The sequence below is a fragment of the Vanellus vanellus genome (genome assembly GCF_965231255.1).
Source record: "Vanellus vanellus genome assembly, chromosome: 13".
Lineage (NCBI taxonomy): Eukaryota > Metazoa > Chordata > Aves > Charadriiformes > Charadriidae > Vanellus > Vanellus vanellus.
This window is the reverse complement of record NC_138918.1, coordinates 5553624-5574292: the sequence shown is the minus strand read 5'-3', so window position 1 is coordinate 5574292 and position 20669 is coordinate 5553624. Positions and strand designations below refer to the sequence as shown.

Genomic DNA, 20669 nt, shown 5'->3' with positions numbered 1-20669 from the left:
ACGGCTGGATCGAGCGAGACCTTGCAGGAGCCGACTTAAAAAGGAGTTTACTTATGTGTCCGGGAGAGCTGTCGCTGTGAAAAGCAAATCTCGGGCTGCCGGGAGCAAGCTCTGCCCCGTAACGCTCAGCTGCGTCTCCCGGAATTAATTGCCCACGGCTCAGCCCTGAGCCCGCGGGTGCTGCCCGTGGTCTGCCGAGCTAACGGCGCTCCTCCTACGAGTGCTTCATCAGACGCATTCTCCCAAATCCTGTTGTAAACCTTCCCAACCCTAAACGGCTGCGGTCCCTGCTATGGCCCAGCCAAATTCTGCTGCGCCTGCAAAACTGGCGTTTTAACGTTAAAGTGTGTTTTCGTGAGCTCGCGCTGCAACATGGAGAGAAACAACAGAAAGGCAGAAATGGCTGTTGGGGGTGTGTGTGTGTGTGTGTTTAAATTTTCCCCTAATCAAGTTGTTTTCTGTAAACTTCCAGGGTCCCAAAGGAGCGAAGGGTGACCAGGGCAGCGCGGGGATCACGGGGCAGAAGGGAGAGACGGGAGAAATGGGCTTATCAGGTCCACCGGTACGTCCCTCTTTCTGTCCCTGTACATCGGCTGTTCGGTTCTTTAACGCATCGATTTGGGTGGATGTGGCCCGTTCGCTGACCTGAGCGATGCCCCGGCCACGCCGCCTTACTGCAGGGCTGGAGGATGCGGGAGCTTTGAATTTTCTTCGCTAACGATGATGATGATGATAACGGCTTGTTCAGAAGGTGTTCTAAGCCGGTAGGAAGGAGGAGAAAATTTTCTCAAACAGTCCCGCGGGGATGAACAGGAGCTTTGCTTGGGCCGAGGTTGGAGATCAGAGCAAGACAATTGTATTTTTCTCTCTTGGGTTTTTTGTTTGTGGGGTTTGTTTTTTTTTTTTTTTTTTTTTTTTTTTTCTTTCCTGGAAGATGCACCACATCAGCGTTCCTCTTTTTATCTTTTAGGGAGCAGAAGGGCCAAAAGGAGACAAAGGAGAAAAAGGAGACACCGGGTCACCGTGTTTGCAGAATAATCACGTAAGATCCGGGCACCGTAAAGCCTCTTCCCGACGCGGGGTCAGGCGAGGGCGGGGGGTGCAGCGTGGAGCCGCCGGTTCCGTCTCCGTCCGCGTAGCGGAGGGGAGCAAAGCCCTACTGTTTTCTACAAAAACTTTCAGATGGGTCTAAATGGGGTTTATTCGTTAGGGAAGGATCTTTTGCACACTCGGCACCACAAAGTTACTTTAGATTTTGCGTTGATGGTTGAGGTATTGGACGCTGCTGTTATAATTAGGGTTTGTTCTAAAAACATATTGGGCTCCTTGTGGTTTTATAGGATTTCTGCATCCTTTTTCTCTTATTCACACCTTTTGCTTAAAAATAAAATAAGTTTGATAGTTTTTTATTAATGACATGAGAACTCTGATTTTGGGTTGATTTTTTAGTGTTTGGGTTTTGTTGGTTTTTTTTTTTAAATCAAAAAGGCTGGTTTCCTCTGGTCTGTGCAGAAAATTGCATCGTTTTCCATTACACCCATTTTACGACTGGCAAATACACTGAGTAGCGTGGGTCACACCTCGCGTTTCAGAGGGTAGCTTCATTCATGTGCTTAAGATTCATTTATTTACAAATCTTACAAGCAGCTCTTTGATTAACAGATATTTTGATTAAAGCCATTAAATCAGAGGGCATAAAACCACGCTTCTGGGCCGTGTGAGGTTCCCGTTCCCGAACTGTCTGCTCTCTGTGCCCAGCCCTGTTAATGCCCCGTTTAATTCCCTTCTGCAGATCATACCCGAGCCCGGACCCCCCGGATTACCCGGCCCTATGGTAGGACTCTGGAAAGCGGCTCACGCAATTGGGCATCGCTACAGATTTGTTACCGCATGTGATTAGCTCAGGACGAGGGTGGTTTGCTCTGTTTAATCATTGTGGGCTGCTATGAAACTGGGAAAAAATCAGGGAAGAGCTACAGCGTTGGGTGCTGCCTTCGGAGAGGTGGAAGCATCCGATTTGGGAGAGCGTACCGGCGTTTGTGGCACGTTTTGAAAATATCCAAGTTGCTCTTTAGGGTGGGGAAAAGGTAAAACCTTGTGGGATGGGAAAACCTGTTCCCCCCCTGTGATGGTGTCTGTATTCCCACAAATTTGCCCAAGTCGGTAAGTTTTTGCTATCGATTGCAGTGGGAGAGGAAGTGGAGGGTGATGGACACGTGGAGCATTTTTGATGCAGACGTCTAAGGTTTTTGGTACCTATGATGCTCCAAAAGGCTGAGGAGCTGTCAGGGGCATCGGGAAGGTCAGGATGCCTCTGCTGTGTCCAAGACGCCCCTTGAGAGACCCTGTGCTTCCAAACCAGGCGGCGTTCATAACCCGGGAAATGTCGGGATGGCCGTGGTGGCAGTGTGCCGCCCTCCGGAGCTCGCCGTCACTCGCTTGCTCCAGCAGAGCCCCCGCAGGGCTCTCGCTCCCCAGAGCTCCTGTTGCAGAGCTCTACTGTCGCACGTTGCACAAAGCGGCACTTTTCAGTTCGTCTTCCCCCTGACGTGATGTTGGAGAACCAAATGAAATGCCACCTGTCTTTAAAAGAAATAGGTGGCTGTTGTCAGCCCATAATTTGAGCAAGAAATGGTTTGGGAAGCAAACTTTGGGGTTTGCTTTTAAATTCTGGGTTGTTCTGGTGTTTGTTGTTTGTTTGTTTGTTTGTTTGTTTTTTCAAATGCACCGTTGTCTTTCCTGCAGGGTCCTCCAGGAATCCAGGGGCCTAAAGTAAGTCAATAAATTAAATGTCACCCACTGTTTCCAGGCTGCCAGTGCATTATTTACAGGCTCACAAAGGCCTGTCAGCTCTGGGGACTGATTTTTTTTATTTTTTTTTTTTTTTGTCACTGTTTGTGACAACACATCCCTTGGTTGTGCTCCTTCAGCAGTTGGCATTTTGGAAAACAAGGCTTTTTTTTCCTTCCAAACACATTTACAATCTTAAACCCTCCTCCAGCACGGAGTCCTGAGGGCCGGCAGCACATGCCAGTCGGGGTTTCCAAACCCACAGGCTTAAAGCCATGTTCTCAACTATTTTCTCATCCGGTCCAGTCAAGGGGAACGCGGTACCGGCAGCGCGGGTATAAGCATCCCGAGATGTGGGAGGAGGCGGCAGATGCGGGGGCTGACTCTCCGGGCAGAGCTGCCACATCTTCTTGGTTGATGCCGTTTCTTTTGTGCAGGGTTTGGATGGTGCAAAGGGAGAAAAAGGTGACAGTGGCGAGAAGGGGCACCACGGCGACCCTGGACCCGCTGTGAGTCGTTCTCCCATATACCATTTCTGGCCACTGACAGAAACCTGCATTACAGCAACTGTCCCAATGCCTTGTTTCTTTTATTCCTTAAGGGTCTCCCCGGTGCTCCAGGGCTCATCGGTTTACCCGGTACCAAAGGAGAGAAGGTAATCATCGATGCGGGAAAGGAGCAGTGATGTTCCCAGCAGCTGACCTGCTGGGAAGTAGTTCTGAGGAGAAGGATCTGGGGCTCCTAGTAGGCAATAAATTATCCATGGCCCAGCAATGTGCCCTTGTTGCCAAAAAGGCCAATGGAATCCTGGGCTGCATAGGGAAGAGTGTGGCCAGTAGGTCGAAGGAGGTCATTCTCCCCCTCTACTCTGCACTGGTGAGGCACAACTGGAATACTGTGTCCAGTTTTGGGCTCCCCAGTTCAAAAGGGACAGGGAACTGCTGGAGTGAGTCCAGCGAAGGGCAACTAAGATGATTAAGGGCTTGGAGCATCTCCTGTATGAGGGAAGGCTGAGAGCGCTGGGACTCTTTAGCCTGGAGAAGAGAAGGCTGAGGGGAGACCTTATTATGGCGTACAAGTATCTAAAGGGTGGGCTGAAGGAGGATGGAGCCAGGCTCTTTTCATTGGTTCCCAGTGACAGGACGAGGGGCAATGGGCACAAGTTAGAACACAGGAAGTTCCGTTCAAATACACGGAAACACTTCTTTCCGGTGAGGGTGACAGAGCACTGGCACAGGCTGCCCAGGGAGGGGGGGAGTCCCCTTCTCTGGAGGTTTTCAAGACCCGCCTGGATGCAGTCCTGAGCGATGTGCTCTGGGCAATCCTGCTTTGGCAGGGGAGTTGGGCTAGGTGATCTCTAGAGGTCCCTTCCAACTCTGAAAACTCCGTGGTTCCATGATTCGGTGGTGTAATGCCAAAATACAGGCTGATAAATTCCCTGCCGTGGCGGGTCCGGCCAGAAGTGCAGGGCTGGGTTTACCGGCACCATCCCGATGCGGGGCGAGGATATCGAGTCCCAGGGGCTGTTGGACAAACCTGCGCTGTCACTACCGTAGTCTTTCCCCAACTGGGTATAAGTTTGCCTGCGCCACCAAACTCAGTACGGCATGGCTTAATTTTTATTTTTACAACTGCAGGGAAAGCCGGGGGAGCCAGGATTGGATGTGAGTATGGAAAAGGTTAATTGTGGTATGTAGAAACATGAACAACGTGCATGTAAAGGCCGTCAAATTGCTTGAGATTGTTGGAAAAATACGCAGCTAACCCTGCGCAGACTACTGTCCCTTAAACACGATGCCCGTGGAGCAATGTCTGTAGGAAAGGGGTTAATTCAGGCCAGTTGCCGGACCGCTTCCACCACACAGCGGTAACTGCTCAGCTAAAGATGCCGCAGGGGTTTCCCTTTCCAATTGAGAATATTTGTATTGGATTCGGTGAAACAAAAATCTCCGACAGATATAACGTTACGGGGGTAGGTAAAGCACTAGCTTTCCTAAGAAACTGCTGACATACAAAGTCAACAGAAAGAAAATGTCTCCTTCTTCACCGTGGGAGGATGGGTTGATCGCCAGAGGTTGCTTATGTTGAACTGAGATGCCGGGACGTTCGCACACTAAACTTAGGAACCTCTCTTTTTTTTTTTTTCCTTCTTGTTTCTTCTTCCCACCTAAAAATTGTCACGATAGGGTTTCCCAGGTCTCAGAGGAGAGAAAGGAGAGAGAAGCGAAAGAGGCGAGAAGGTGAGTGAGTCCCGGCTGCGGAGATGCTCCTGGGGGCAGGACTGGCCGCTCTTTTCGGCAGGCAGCGATGCTTCTCCGGGGTGCTGGTTCCCTCTCCAGCTCGGCAACGTTTCTCGGGGCGCTGCTGTGAGGCCTTTTCTGTGGCAGAAGTATTTGCACGGTCCCAGCGTAGGGCAGGACACGCACTAATTCCCACCCCCTTGGAAGTGCTTTCTGCAAGTCTCTCGCCCCCCCCGGCACAACCATTGTGGGGACGTGGAGCAGCCTGACAGCTCCGGCTTGTGAAGAATCACTGGTTTGGGTTTATAGACCTTGACAATGGATCCAAGTCCAAGGTTTTGTTACAGGGATCCTTAAATAAAGGGGTGCCCAGTCGGAGGCCGGAGCCCAGCCGAGCGCAGGGCAGGGCTGGAAGCTGCTGCTCCCACTTACTCTCAGATACCGACCTGGTTTCTAGCAGAAACCGGTCGTTTAGTCATTCTGTTATAAAAATATCTATTAAAATATCTCCACCCAGCTTTAACGGCAGATTTTTCACGGCGATTTCATTACTCGGTTGAGGTTAGCCTGGTGCAAACGTCCCCGCTCCAGGCGAGGTGGGGGACTCGGCTGTGCTGTGCGCGTTAAAGCTCAGGTGTTTCCCCTCTTCTTCCTCATATTTTCCTGTCGTGCCAACAGGGTGAGCGAGGAATACCGGGGAGAAAAGGAGCCAAAGGGCAGAAGGGGGAGCCCGGCCCTCCCGGACTGGATCAGCCTTGTCCTGTGGTACGTCTCTTCTTTCACTCGTTCCAAGCGCGCGGTGCCGGGAAGGGGGACGCGGCTTCGCAGCCAGGGAAAGGGAGAGGGAGGGTTTGGTAGTTCTTCATTTCGCAGTAAATCAGAGCAGATGGTTATTGTTTTCTCACTTTTCTTAATGGTTTGTTTTATCTGCGCTGCTGGAAGTTCACTGCTGGCTGTAAGGGCTCCTCTCTGGCCAGATGGGAACAAGCCACAGCAGTAAAAATAAAGAATCTTTGTGGAAAGACCTTCTTATTGTAGTGGGGAACAATGGGCTTCTCTTCGGGAGATAGCGTGCCCTGGTGAAGCTGCCGGCCTGGCTTTTGAGTATGTTTGAAATTGGGGAGTCGCTCAGTGCAGTGGATGGGAGGAGATTTGAAAAACAAGGTCAGCTCCATCCCTTTGTCTCTGCAAACTCAGCACGGGATGAGCCCGGCTCTAGCTCTCCCCGTGGGGAAGCGGGATGGAGGTGATAACGTCTTAGTGCTGCCAGAGATCAGCTATGTATGAGCTGGAGCTCCCCAGGCTGCCAAGAAGAGCCTCCGGGAGAAGAGACCTCCCTGTGATTCTCCACCCGAGACAGCAGCTCACGCTCTGATCTGTCCCTTCTCAGGCACATCCCAGGCCACCGCTGTGCAGCGGGTACCAGAGGCTTTCCAGGGAACCTCCTGGGCGTTGGAGCCTGAGGGAGGTGGATCTCCCAAGTCCACTTCTAGAACCTCTCCTTCCTTTGCTAGGGCCCAGTGGACAAAAAAAAAAAAAAAAAGAAAACAAGCCATACTGGTATATAAGATGTCATTTGGCCTGGTAAAATTTATCTCCTTTTCATTACTATTTTTCATATAATCTAATGACTAAAACCAGAGAGATCCTTTCCATAAAATGCTTTGAGGCTGCAGGATGAGAGTGTGATTCGTATCAATTATTGAACTAAAACTACTTAAACGTAGTTGTTAGCCCCTAGTTCAGCTGCACCCAACTAGTAGTGCCAGGTACGTGCTCCAAAAAACCCATTTCTTTTCTAAATGTGTGCCTTTTTCTCACCCTGCCAGCACAGCTGCGGCAATCGGAGCTGCCGTACAGCCCCACTGTACCAGTAAAACGCTCCTTCAGTCAATATGCTTTATTTTGCTCGGAGATTGAATGTGAACTACAATTAATTCTTTCTTTTCTGATGGATCACCTTTCCTCCCACAACACGCTGGATGATTTAACCCTTATCTTTTGCACTGCGCTGTTACGAACCTGAACCTCTGGTTTGTGTATAGAAGATCTTTCCCAGATGACAGACTCTACGTGTCTGTGAATCCTCTACTGTAAAACAACTCTGCTGACTTGCTGTGCCATCAGAAATGGAGATCTAAAGTTCTAGACCCGTCCTCCTCCTCCTCCTCCTTCTCCACCTCCCCTTCTGCTGAAAAACGGGTGTCTGTTTGAGTAACTCCCGTCCTTTATCATTCTCAACAAGCAGTTATTTTTTCAAACAGGGAGATCGTAGCGTTGCGGGCAGCAAAGGGGACCCAGGGGTACCTGCCCCGGTGGGGGTGAGCGTGCCCTGCCCGTTGGTACAGTATCTGCTCGCTTTCTTTCTCGCATGGCTTGTGTGTGTGTCTCTGCTGTGGCCAAGCCCCGTCCCCAGGAGCGAATCCCTCCAGGGAGAGGGAGGACAGAAGGCAGCAGAGCTGGAACAAGATGTTTCACTTTGGCACTCGGGGAAGGACACCAGTGCGTTGTGCCTTCTTCCTCCCACTTAAAATTACTTTAGATAAGGAGTGTTAGCGATGGGACATCACGCAGGGGTTGTTTGCCTCTTTATGATTCTGGGCCTGCCCCTCTGCTCCGCTCTGGTGAGGCCCCACCTGGAGTACTGCGCCCAGCTCTGGGCACCCAACATCAGAAGGATGTGGACCTGTTGGAGCAAGTCCAGAGGAGGGCCGTGAAGATGATCGGAGGGCTGGAGCCCCTCTGCTGGGAGGACAGGCTGAGTTGGGGTTGTTCAGCCTGGAGAAGAGAAGGCTCTGGGGAGACCTTGTAGCCCCTTCCAGTTCCTAAAGGGGCTCCAGGAAAGGTGGGGAGGGACTCTTGATCAGGGAGTGTGGTGATAGGATGAGGGGGAACAGTTTTAAACTGAAAGAGGGGAGATTTAGATTAGATATTGGGAAGAAATTCATGACTGTGAGGGTGGTGAACCCCTGGCACAGGTTGCCCAGAGAAGCTGTGGATGCCCCATCCCTGGAGGTGTTCAAGGCCAGGTTGGACGGGGCTTGGAGCAACCTGGGCTGGGGGGAGGTGTCCCTGCCCAGGGCAGGGAAGCAGAACTAGATGGCCGTTAAGGTCCCTTCCAACTCTAACCATTCTAGGCTAACAGATGCTAAAAATTAGTTCTGGTGTCTCTCAGTACCTCTGGCCCAGTTTGGTTGCCCTCATGCCTGTGCTGCTGCAGCCCAGGGAGTCTGACTCCCAGCTGGCTTTTGAAAAGCTTTCCCCAGATGACCGGCCAGTTCTGCGGAGCGGCGGCTGGAGGGGGTCACCCGCACTCTGGGCATAAGAAGGGCGTTTGCTGGGTCAGCACGTAGCTCTCCCTGCAGAGCTCAGGTTGAAGTCCAACGCTGATGCAGGAAGGTTCACGCTCTGCTCCCCGAAAGGGATCCGCACGACTAGCTAAAAGAGGTCATTGTTTTATTTCCATTTTTTTAACTATAGAAAATGCTGCATGTTAGATGATTTGCAGTTGTCTTCAGAGAAACAAAAGGGCAGTAAGCCGTCTCTCTTTCAAAAAGTTAAATTACTTTCATATGTGTCAAAGAAACCAATTACTAGCAGCAGGCCCGCTTCAAGTCTTCGTATTTACTCCCCGGAGATGTTGTATTTACCCAGTATCTCCCATCTTAACTCTATAGCAAAAACAAGACCTATTGGTGTTGAAGGCATCGTAAACCGCAGTAGGTGATTTCTCCAATATGTAACTACTGCGTGACGAGTTCGTTAAGCACTTGCACGTCTTCTCGCTTACGTGCGTGAGGGTTAGCTGCGCGTTGGCTGGGAGCGCCGGCTTCCTTCTCCAGCCCACCGTGCGGTGGAGGCTCGCCGGGGTCTTGGCGACGGCTTTCAGCCCATGAGCCTTACGTGCAGGTTGCAAAGCTCTTTTTCATTGACAAGTCATTTTGGAATCACTCGAGCGAAACGTGGTAGAAAGGCGTGGAGTTTTGTGAAAACCAAAAGAAGTATTTGGAGCGCCCGGGAAGGAGAAAAAACCCAGGGCAGAAATCAGCCCCGTGACTATGGGTGTTAGGATGCGCTTTACCCGTGGGTCAGGATCCCTCTGGATCAAACAACTGCTCTGTGCCTCGTCCCCTTTACCCTTCACCCCCCGACAACTCTGGCAAATGTACAAGTTGCGCTTTTTTTTTTTTTTTTATGAATAGTTATAGACCAAAATATTTACTGGTGTCAGCAGAAAAAAGTGTGTGCTTCCTAACTAATGTTATAGGACAGCGTGTGGAAAATAACTCGACCTGTTACACTATGAGTAGCTGGAGAGGGAAACCTTACTTCACTGCGTCTGGTTTATTGGGCATAGGCTATTTTACATATAAAATCAATACAGAATACAAAAAATGTGATGACTGACATTTACAGTAAAAAAAAAAAAAAAAAAAAAGTAAAAATGCATTTTGACCTCTATTTGCACTAGCCGTTATCTCCACTGCATACGCGTCCTCGTGGCTTCCCACCCCTGGGCAATTTGGAGGTGGCTCTGAGGGAAGGGTCAGTGCATGTGCGCTCTCTGTAGCTCCACATGCAGGAATTCGTGCCATCAGAGATCCAAGAGCCTGAAAAAAATCCAGCATCAGAAAAGGCAGCTGAAGGCAGCTATTTCTTCTAAAGTATCTTGAAAGGGTTGGTCATACATAGTCCATTTCTCTTCTAAGGGGCTCCTTCCTTTTCAGTGTTTTCCTCCCGGTAAGAAAGCTCTTCTGGCTTTCAGATTTTCTGTTACGTTTCTTGTATCTCCATCAGAAAAAGACAAATATTTTCACTCCCTCTGGCACAGTCCACAACTCACCCTATTTCAATCAGTTCAGCAACTCAAGATTTCTTAAAGAAACTAAGTACTGCAGGATCAAATTTAACACAATTAGGACATCAGGCAGAAAAAAAAAATTTACATCACCACCTCCAAACTGAAAAGCGCATATTAACAAAAAATACATTTCCACATCATGCTTTCCATATATACGTCTGATTGCAAAAAACACTACCCTATAAAGCAGATTATGAAGTTACTTAACTGTGGTTTTAAATTTTGTATTTGTTCGCATTTTCTTTTTTGTTTAAAGGAAAAAGAAAGTGTAATTTTTTTATTTTTTTTTACCCTGGGGTGTATTTAATTTTGTGTTGTGTGTGACACAAAGATTACGTCGCCTGCCTATTTATTGTTGTGCATATACAGTAAATGGGTTTTGCATGGTAATTAACGGTGCTGCTAAACCTTTCACTGTTGTGAAGACGGAGCTTCGGGTTTTGGGGGTCTGACGCTTAAGTCACCATCAACAAAAGCTAAATCTGTAAATTCAATTTTGCAGGGACCAGACGGACTGCCAGTAGCAGGATGTTGGCATAAGGTACAGTAGTAATAATAACTGCGTATCCTTGAGCAGGTCCTGACTAATTTTGTTTGCTGCACGGTGGTTGGTGGTACCGCTGCCCTGCCTTTAAGCGCCAGGCCATATGGCTGGCAGACGTAACGCCGTGCCCTGGGAGAGCCGGATTCCATCTCGCTTCGTGTCTTGTCCCCCACAGCTGTAGCCCGGTGCTAGGAACACCGCTCCAAAAACTGGCTCTGCGCGAAAAGCCGTTCTCGTTCATATCGTCGGTAGCAATGCCTTTTTTCCCGGCTTGCTCAGGCTCGGCTTTATTATGGCTCAGGCAGTTTAGGAACCGCTCACGCTCGGGGGACTGAGACCATACCCTCTAGCTGAGACTTTTTCCGGCGGGCTCCCCCTTTCTCGCAGAATTACAAAATACTTATCTCCAAACAAAGACTCTTCTGCCGTTGTAATTATAATCCACAACCACTACGCTGCTTCGGTGCCCAAATCAGTAAATCGGGGTGGACGCGGTCAGGTAATTGGTACTGTCTCACACACCTGGGAGAGCCGGGGGTGGAAGTGCCAAAGGCAGCCCAGGAGAACGAGAGAGGTATGTGTCCCTCCGTAAGATGAGGATTTGATCCAGACTCGTGGGAGGACGCTGTAACCTCATTCTCCGACAAGGGTACGACACTGAAGCCGAGTGGAATTACTAACCCCGTTTCAAGCATGTGGTATGTGGACACAGAGCGAGTTAATAGCCAGCTCGTTACTAACTGGTTGCAAACCCTTGGTTAGGATGTGAGCACGCCCTTAGCGTGTAAAAGTTTAATTCTACGGTGAGTCGTTTGGGTGTGCTGTTAATATGAAAAGAAATCGGAATGCCAATCCTTAGAGCATTAACAATAAGATTAGTAAGCATAATGAATGGACCGTTTCTCTTTGATTAAAATCTTTGTCTGTGTGTTCTTTTTCAGTGATCTCTAAGCATGAAGCACAATATGTAAATAATGTGATATATTTTGATCTTTTTAATTTTTGTATAAAAAAAGGAAAAAAAAAAAACCCTTTCAACAGTAATATATTGACCTTTTTTTATACTGGATTCTGTCATTTACGGACTTTGAAAATATTGTAAAGCTCCCAAACCTGTAAGATACGCATGATAACATCAGGATTTGATAAAGGTACCAATGACAGTAGCTGGGAATGACCAGTATTCACTGCTAACGTGGCTGCGGGAACTAACAGTACTGAGACAGCGTGTTGCCTCGTGTGCCTTATTCGCATGAAGGAGGGAGAAATCCCTACCCTAATTTGGCTCTCAACTCTGTGTTTGCATTGCCCACGCACATTTAAAAGGGTGAAAAAACCTGGCTGAAAACAAAGAAGAAAAGAAGGATGCAGCCCTAGAAATGAGAAGCTGCTGTATTCCATCTGGGCAAACAAGAGAAGGACTTGCAGAGGAAACAAAGCCAACCTCCATTTGTTGCTACCCGCTGTTGATATGATGGAAATAGCAATTTTTTGGCTAAACAGAACAACCTTAACTACCTGTGGATATTTCCACTACTATCAAGAAAAGCGCCTTTTTTTTTTTTTTCCCCCAAGAGGAAGCACCTCTGGGTCATGTTTTGGTGCTGTGGCTGAAGATGTACAAGTGCTTTGTTACTGTGGAACCCAAATTCCCCAAGAAATCTCCACTGCAAAACTTCAAAACGCAAAATCCCAGTAATACTTTGAGCATAGAGAGTTGCAGGATGCGGAGTGCTCTGCTGAAGCCTTTTTTTTTTTTTTTTTTTTTTTTTTTTTTAAAATAACACAGCACACAATGTTGCTGTTGGGGTTCCCAAAACTTGGGAGTTTGGAGTATTTAATTGTCTTGGTTTGTAGGGTTCAATTTGTGTTTGATTTTTCTTGGTTTACGTGATTTTAACTGTAAACTCTGTAACTCTGCACGCTGCTCTTGTACTCTTCCTTCTCTCCCCTTTTTGGATCTTTTTTAAATTATCTCATCCCGGGCACATCCCACACAGAGCAGGGTAATGAATAAAAGGAGGATTACGATTTTGATACCTGCGTATGGCATTAAGTGAGATCAATTAAAAATTTGCAAACTATTCCAGTCTTCATACTTTTAAAGATGTTGAAAAAAATTGAGATTGTACAGTAAAAGGCCATAAAAAATTATTTCAGGGAAGAAGAAAATGGCTTACAGCTGAGTCTGTTCAGCTTACAATGAAGATCAAGAGGCAATCAGATTCCTTTACAGGGAGGAGATGCTTTAAATTAACAAGTTCTTAAATTGAACAGAGAAGGATGTACAAATATCCATCCAACGTGCGGAAGCTGAAACTACACAAAATCAAATCAAGTAAGCCATGGATTTTTAATGGTGAGACGGGCTAATCCTAACCAGACCAGTGATGTAATCCCCATCGCTGTAATGCCTTTTTGATTCAACAGATCATTTCTGGAGGAAATACTTGAGCCCGATACAAGTTGCTGGGCTCTGGGTAGGAGTCCTCAGTGAAATTAAGAGCCTGACCGTAGTATCAAACCGGATGACGTAAGGGCTCTTTGTGGCCTTGATCTTCGAGAATACAGAAGGGACTCATTTTTGGTGTACTGAGTAGATCCAAACCTTCTGTTAGATCCTTGTTCCACTGGCTTTCTTAGGGCTTAGAGAGGACTTGAGGGAGGGATGTGACCGTCCAGGGGCAACCTGCCCTGTACGAGCCAACCTAGCGCAAGGTAGTTCTTGCTCCAATATTCTGAAGGACAGTAGAACGTGCTTAGTGCTCCACGCAGGTAGGGTGATGTTTGATTGATGTCTGGGAGTTCTGATCTGTGCCTGGGTCCTAGTTGTCCTTGAGCTTATGCTTTTAGTCAGCTGGGAGCGTTTGTTATCTGCTGGTCAATGCTGAAATGGCCATCTAGCTTGGTAGACGTGGACATAAAAGATTTATGGCTGTAGGCAGTGAACTTTTGCTACCTGTCTTTGTTAGCTGCTTCGGGTCTACACCTACGCATTGCTTGCTTTCTGGCCATACTTCGCACCTTTACCAGTTACTGACCATTTTCTCGGTCACCATATAGATTCAATCAATGTAAATTCAGATCAACTAACAAATCAAGAAACAAGAACTATGTAACTCAAAACAGCAATGAAAATGCATTTTATTTACTTCCATTTCATGTTGTTAGCTATCACTTTTGGTGTAGGGGTTTTTAAAGGCATAAGGAGTGGTTGAACAAGCTCCCACTGGCTTTTAGTGCTTTTGAAAAACCCCTTTACTGTCTCAAATTAAAGCTAAAAATCTTCTTTTGTGGAAGGTTGAAGGCAAATCTCTCATTGACGTCACCGGGAAGATGATCTGTAATTGTTCCCTTAACGTACAGTTGCTCTTCCCATCTCCCCCAGTCATCTCCAAACTAAAAGCAATTCACTACTCCAAACCACGCTGTGGGCTTCTACACTCAAATTCCTGCACGTGTCCTGTTCATGGAACCTCTATCGATATCAATGAGAGTTCAGTCCCCAGAATGACTGCAGAAAGCACAAGAATCTGGAAGTGTCCACAAACAATCTACAATGCAGATAGAAAAGTCTTGTTTTACATACGCTGGCAAAAACTAAACAGCTTTCTATCTAGCTCCTACTTGAAGAAGTTTGATATCACTGAAGCTACAAGACAAGCTAACCTCCAAAGCTTATGAAATTATATTAAAATTTATATTTTCTCTGAGGAAATACCCCGAAGTCCTATTATCTTCAGGTAAACAAGTCAGTATTCCGTCTTCAACTTGTGGAATATCCAGTGCTTGTAGGCATCAACTGTGACCACTGCCAGGCCTGCAAAACATTGATACAGAATACCAGAAGAGTGCTTTACCTATAGCTCTAGCCGCTCTGCACGGCAGCCGTCCCCCTCCCAACGCAGAGCCTCTGCTGCCGCAGAACCCAAGACATTTGCTCGTAATGAAGGAAGAGAACTCTTTTGAACCTACTAAACCTCTTAACTGTGGTTTTTCTTCCCCGTCCCCGAGGCACAGCCTTGACCACTCACGCCATTTCCATGCCGGTCAAGGAGGAAGGCTAGAATTATCTTCCTAGCCCAGGACCGCGGCCGGGATCTGTACCCATCAGCGCTACCGCCTCAGCTGCCAAACCTTTGAGTGATCATCTTGAAAACTCCTACACAAATGTCCTCTCTGCATCGCTTTATTCTGCGTCCTGAACATGGCGAGTGCCGCACACGCAAAGGAGATCCATCTACACACCTGCAGCAGGTCTGGTATGTTCAGGACATCTGACTTTACTGCGCACGTACCGCTCGGCGGCCCGTCTGCGGGAGCTTCTCTGGACTTCTGCCACTGTCATTTCCATGAGAAATGCTGGCAGGTATGGATCCTCTGCCTACTGCCACGTCAGCTACGAGGAACTAACCAGTAGATCCCCAAGGATCTGCTGGTGGTACATCCACCCTACCGACTTCTTCATCACCAAAGCCGCTGAGACCCATGGAAAGCAGAGCTCCTGGGAACAGAGCCAGGGACCAACTCCTGGGCAAGGCTGTGGCTGGGACCCGCACTCCGAGTCCTCCCCAGTCCTCAGCTGAGATCAGTCCATTTGGCCTTTATATTCTGAACTCGCTGTTCCTTACCAATCGTATTGTGCCGATCAACAGACTGTATTAGAGGAACTGTTGACTTTTTATCGATTGCACAGCACCCAAGAGGAAATCTGTTCAGACTTCTATGTGCCTTCTACACACACGTATTTAGAAGAGTGGGTTGTTTAACTCTGAATTGTTTTGGAGCGGTCATGATCTTATTGGGAAGAGTTACAAAAAGATGTGCTTTGCTCAGCAAATTCATGCCAGACCGGTTGATTATTTTCTCCTTCCATATGAAAATGTTTATGTGGTTTTGCAAATAGCTCACAAAGATAAATTTTACTATTAGGTAGTACTGGCAGTCTCGCTCAAAACTCAGTAATTATCTCAGCCTCTCACAAAACGTAGAGCGATTTTCTCCCCCCCCGCCCCCAGGAAACAGCTCTCTTTTGCTGGTTTGAGAGAATGTAAGATTGTTGTACAAGATATCAGAAATGCAGCTAAATGTTACCACTAGATGTCAGTAGCAATAAATACGATTGACAGGGAGGTTGCTAATGCTTATGAAATGTAGGTTGCTCTGAGACCGAGCAATTGATTCATCTTGATCACTAAAATATTTAGTATGTTAGCTTCATGGATTCATCAGTAGACATTCTGGGTAACGCACTTAAGTTACTGATCTTGGGGGAATCCGAAGCCCAGCCAAATTTATGTTTTATCTTTGTTTTCTAGTTTACAAAGCAAAATTCCTTAGTCTAATTTAACCAACCGTGAAAGCACGGTGATTTCCATGATGTTAAGATAACCATGTCTGCCTGCTGCCCAGGAGCAGCCGATAAGCAGCTTTCTTTAAGGTTTGTTCTATTTAAAATTGTAGCTAATGATCATCCTTCTTGTTACTACCAACATTCTCTCTCTAACGTGTATTGCAGCCTAATCTATTTTGGAAGCAAAATTCCCCAAACTGAGTCCCTAATGGCAGAACAACTCACTTGAAACTCCTAAAAAGTTTTTGAACCCCAAGGCTCTGTCTGCAGGCAGGGCTGCCTTGCCCCAAGACATGGCAAATGCAAAAAAAGATGACGGTGGCCGGAGCTGCTGCTCACTGCCGTTGTGTCGGTCCTGGCCCAGGGTGCTCCAGGGGTGGTGGGGATGCTGCACCCCACTGCAAGCATGGGGAGCGCTCGCTAGAGCTTCTGGGGGGGAATGGATTTGGGGTGAAGGGAACATGGCCAAATAACCCCCATGTCAGTAACTGCAGTGCTGGAAGGGTGCTGGCAGCTCAAGGGGGCCCTTGCCAGAGTGTGAACCCGATGATTTTGCCTGCGCTGATGGGGGCAGGTGAGATTAATTACAGTTCTGCAGCTGAAACCGGCTTGGCCAGCGAGTTCAGGAATCTTTCTCTGGGTTATGAAACAGGTGGCAGAGAAAACCCAGTCTGATTCCAAACTAAAACTGTTTCCAACCCTTAATGCACTGGGATTTCGGTTTTGGCTTGTTTGGTTTTTTTTCTACCAAAAAAAAAATCAAGACACTGCCACTTGTGCTTTGTTTTATTCTCATGGGGGAGCAGCCTTTCTTGTATACACTGCTTCTAACACTTGCTGTATATATAATGGTGATGAATTTATTTCCGTATGAATTTTTCTCCTGTGTATTTAAAAATAAGAATGTTTCTTCTAACGATAACAGACTTTCTGATGTGTTTTCTTTTTAGGAAACCCATAGATGAAATATTTAGGTGAGCTTTTGTCTTCAGTAATTTCATAAACTCGGTATTTGAAATCCTTAAGCAAAGCGGTAAAACGCGCGCTGAGGTTTCAAGCAGTTCATGCCATCCTATGCAATGATGGGAAGTAATCCATGCAGAACAACACGGGCCGTTACCCGTGTTTTTTAAGATTGCCATAGCAACCCACTACCCAGGAAGCATGTTTGCGATGACCAGGGCTTTCGCAGCAGAAAGCCTGTGTTCTAGTTTGGCTACTTTCTTCTCTTCCCCCCGCATGCAAGCTCAGTGTCCCCTTTCAGCTGCTGTCCCCGAGCCCGACGGTGTTGGCTGTAATAGCGCTGAACGAGATTACACCAGCAAAGATCCCAGTCTGCAGTGTCCGCTGTCTCTGAATTTTTGATACGTAGCACATGGTTTTGCAGTCAGCCAAATATAGCGAACTCTTGGGCCAGAATGAAAGAACTCACCCATTTGTAATGCATAGCTTAATTAGAACATTAAGATGCCAGAAATTTCCAGCTTTATCGTAACAGTAAATAACCATCTTTGGTCAATATAACTGTGCCTTATTAGCCTGTAAATTTAGTATATATTATAAAAGAGTATTAGAGCTTAGGTTTCCTGGTCATTGAATACTGATTTAATGCTGCCCTCTAGAGGAGATCTTTTTTAAAGAGAAACAAATTTCATGCTAGGACAAATTTTACATAAATTTTATGCTGTGGCACTGTCCCTTAATTGACAGCACACGCAGGGATGGGCACACTTTGCGTAACTATAGGATTTGAATAGATATTTGTAAAACAGGAACACATAGATAAGAAACATTAAATCTTTTTTCTAAATCTGGTATTTCTTTCATGGGAAATACCATCATATTCTGACTTCTTTTGGGTTTTTTAGTCCCATTGTTGCCCAGACAATTTAAAGCATTATACCAATAAAATCTATCTGTAGTAGGTTACCTGTCAAGTTTCCATTTTTAAATTTTAGAGCACGGAAGCTTTGAATTATTTACAGACAGCGGATTTATATTTAAGACATGCAAAACTATTAATAACAAGAAATTATAAAAATATAAATGTCCCCAGACCACTTATCCTGGACAAATACTGCAGGTATCTGGCTGAATTCAGATCAGTGAGCTTGGTTCCAACTTGCACTAGCATAGCTAGGAGCGTCCTCAGTAGGTGTCCAAGGATGGACCAGAACCTCGGTACTGCTTTATTTCATTTGAAGCTCCTGAGTTTTACCTGTTAAGGATCTGCTGACGTGCTTAGTAGCACAGGCAGCCTTCCAGTTGTTTAACCAGGAAGATTTTTAAGTGAGAGGTGAAGTGTTTGGATAGATTTCAAGAGGCTTAAGACACTTCAGCATGCCAAGGCCATCACTGTGGCATATGCTGACCTTGGCAACCTTACAGGGCAGCATTTATGTAAGAATATTTCTTGGACCCATTTGCAATAGTGACTTAAAAAACAAAACATCTGCTTACTCTAGTTAGTCCAATCTCACTGTCACTTACTGGAGCCACCTGCTTTTTAATTGGGCCCCTGGCACCGCCGTGAATCTGACCGTAATCAGTACAGTTTGAAATACTTCACAGCTCCACTTTGGGGAATCTTTTGCAGACTGAAGCAAACCAGTGAGTAAAAAATCAATTTCCTAAACTTTGCTTTCCTTGATTATCATTTGCATTTGTAAGGTAAAAACTACTTCTAGTATTTTCACGTCCCCTGGTGAACTACTGCAACTTTTCCGTATGCTTGTGTACCATTAGATGGCACAACAAAAGGGATGTCTAAGTATTGCCTAATCCGCAGCTGAAGTAAGTGCCGAAAACCTGCCACTTAGAAATGAATGGAAGAAGGACTTAATAGATTGTGTGACTCTATACTACTGTAGAGAGCCTGGGGGAAAACCACAGGAAAGCTGGGAAACATGAGTTTTCAATGCATAAGAAGTGGCATTATTGACAACAGAGTGGAATAAGAAATACATTATTAACATTTGCGGTTTTCCTACATCTTAGGACAACAATCAATCTCTGTTTGCTAAGTTCTGGTAGAAGTTGCCTCATAGTTGTGCAGTTTCATGGAACAGTCAGCTCACTTGTGTGTCTGTGTGTGGTTTCTTATATAATGCAAATATTAACAAACAGAAACTTAAAACCGAGATGTTCCAATGACACTAATACCACTTGCTGCTTTCTTATGTACTGTTAAGCACTGCATTGTATGCTTAAGTTTGAAAAGTGCGTTTTACGTGATGTTATTAAGTATAGGTGGGTGCATATCAACTTCCATTTCTGCAATTATATCCAAAAATTAGGACCTGGTTTTGCAAAGCAAAGCACCCACGTTTACCCACTGAGTTTCCAAATTAAGCAGACAGAAGAGGTAGTAAATTGTTATCAGCGAGAATAAGAGTTGGAGTCCTGTTGCGTTTGCTGGTTAGTTTCATAGGCAGAGTGCACTTTTTTATAGACAATTTCATAATGTAGCAACTTCCTGCACTACTATTTCGGCTTCTTTTTTCTGGTATCTTTAAAAAAAAAAAATCAAAATATTCAATCTAGCAAAAATTCAGTGCAAAATACCACAGTCAAGACTAAAAGCCACCTGCTCTGTCGCATTAAATTACTTTGGACATAGAAATATTTTTATACTGGCATGTTGGCTAGCATTTCTGAAACAATGTAATTTGAGAAACTATACCTGCTGGTATTTAAAATCGAAACGAAAATCTCACTTATTTGTATACAGTTTAGAAAAATACGTGCAACGTGTGCTTTATCTGTCCATATTTGTTTTGAAATTATGCTGATAGGGCTTAATCCTCTACACCATGTTATGCAAGTGTCCCTTATTTGTGTGAGTGGTTGCATCACTCCAGTAAGGCTGTTCTGAGCAGAAAGGGCTATTCGCATGTGTGTGCAGTTCGGACACCTTGCGAAAATTAGTTTTGTTTTGAATGTATTTACATAGTATTTTATACAAAGCTGACTAAATCTCTGTAAAATGTATCACCTTTTTAAAAAGAAATATATATAGGTATTAAAAATACAGAAAATGTACTTAACGTCTCTATTTGCAAACTCTCTGCGATTTTTAGTCATGTATGTGCCATGAAAAGTATTCTATTTACTCATTTCTTTGGGGAACAACTACTTTAAAAATGAAGGCATTAATAACAGTATTTCTTATCCATTGTTTTAACATGTTAAAATGGTATTATTAGTACTGCATCATGTATTTCTAGTTTAAAGCTGTAATGGACAGTACATTAGCTTGAGACCTCCAAAAATATTTTTTCTTGTGCTTTCTGTAATAAAAGCAAAGACTAGATTTTTAAAAATGGTCTCTCTGTACAGATTGCTTTTACAATTGTGTGAATATGTATAATGAACTCTGCATTTGTAACCAAGAATAAACTTTCCAAATTGTAAATGTTCAGGTTGTTATTATAAATAGCTACTAAATATCTTAACCAGACAAGAGTTCAAATAAAGATTAACAGCCATTATTAACTTTTCCTCCACTGTCTTTTGTTACTGAAAACCTGACTTTTACAGAACTGAGTATGACTTGCTATGTTCAATCTAATTTTAAGTGCATAGCAGTTTGGTTTTGGATTCTCCATATTACACAAAAATTGTTCCTGTGTTTATCAAATAACTGCAATGAGAGCTAACTATTGGTGCCTTATATAGTCAACAAAGTTGTCTGTCAAGTGTGTAGTTTTGAATGGGTCTGCTTAACTTTCTAGTCTCAACAGATGTCAGTTGAACAGAAAAGAATGTGAACATGTACTTGGAAGGAAGAAAAAATCTGCCATATTTTAGAATGAGGCCTGATGAGTTTATGAACTCAGTTACGGGATACAGTACTCGCAGTGGCAGAGGACTCAACCTAAC

At 45.5% G+C, this 20669-nt stretch overlaps 2 protein-coding genes across 5 annotated transcripts in view; one reads left to right on the top strand and one right to left on the bottom strand.

Moving 5' to 3' along the window:
* COL23A1 (collagen type XXIII alpha 1 chain) overlaps positions 1-11304 on the top strand; it is a gene marked incomplete at its 5' end in the record, with an annotated part of 201626 nt that extends 190322 nt beyond the window's left edge. The window contains 11 exons of the mRNA XM_082490172.1: positions 473-562; positions 971-1042; positions 1793-1834; positions 2746-2772; positions 3228-3299; positions 3392-3445; positions 4428-4454; positions 4977-5030; positions 5709-5795; positions 7295-7372; positions 10394-11304. Of these exons, the coding sequence (XP_082346298.1) occupies positions 473-562; positions 971-1042; positions 1793-1834; positions 2746-2772; positions 3228-3299; positions 3392-3445; positions 4428-4454; positions 4977-5030; positions 5709-5795; positions 7295-7372; positions 10394-10441 (651 nt within the window). The 3' untranslated portion in view covers positions 10442-11304. The remainder of the gene's footprint in view (positions 1-472; positions 563-970; positions 1043-1792; positions 1835-2745; positions 2773-3227; positions 3300-3391; positions 3446-4427; positions 4455-4976; positions 5031-5708; positions 5796-7294; positions 7373-10393) is intronic.
* The window catches only part of HNRNPAB (heterogeneous nuclear ribonucleoprotein A/B), a 30998-nt gene continuing 19691 nt past the window's right edge, over positions 9363-20669 (bottom strand). For 2 of the 4 annotated variants that reach the window (XM_082489796.1, XM_082489800.1), the window contains one exon: positions 9363-9640. The gene's annotated coding sequence lies outside the window, so the exon portion shown is untranslated. Of the gene's footprint in view, positions 9641-13552; positions 14256-20669 lie in introns of those variants that run through there. The other 2 variants (XM_082489794.1, XM_082489798.1) reach the window with 2 other exon arrangements.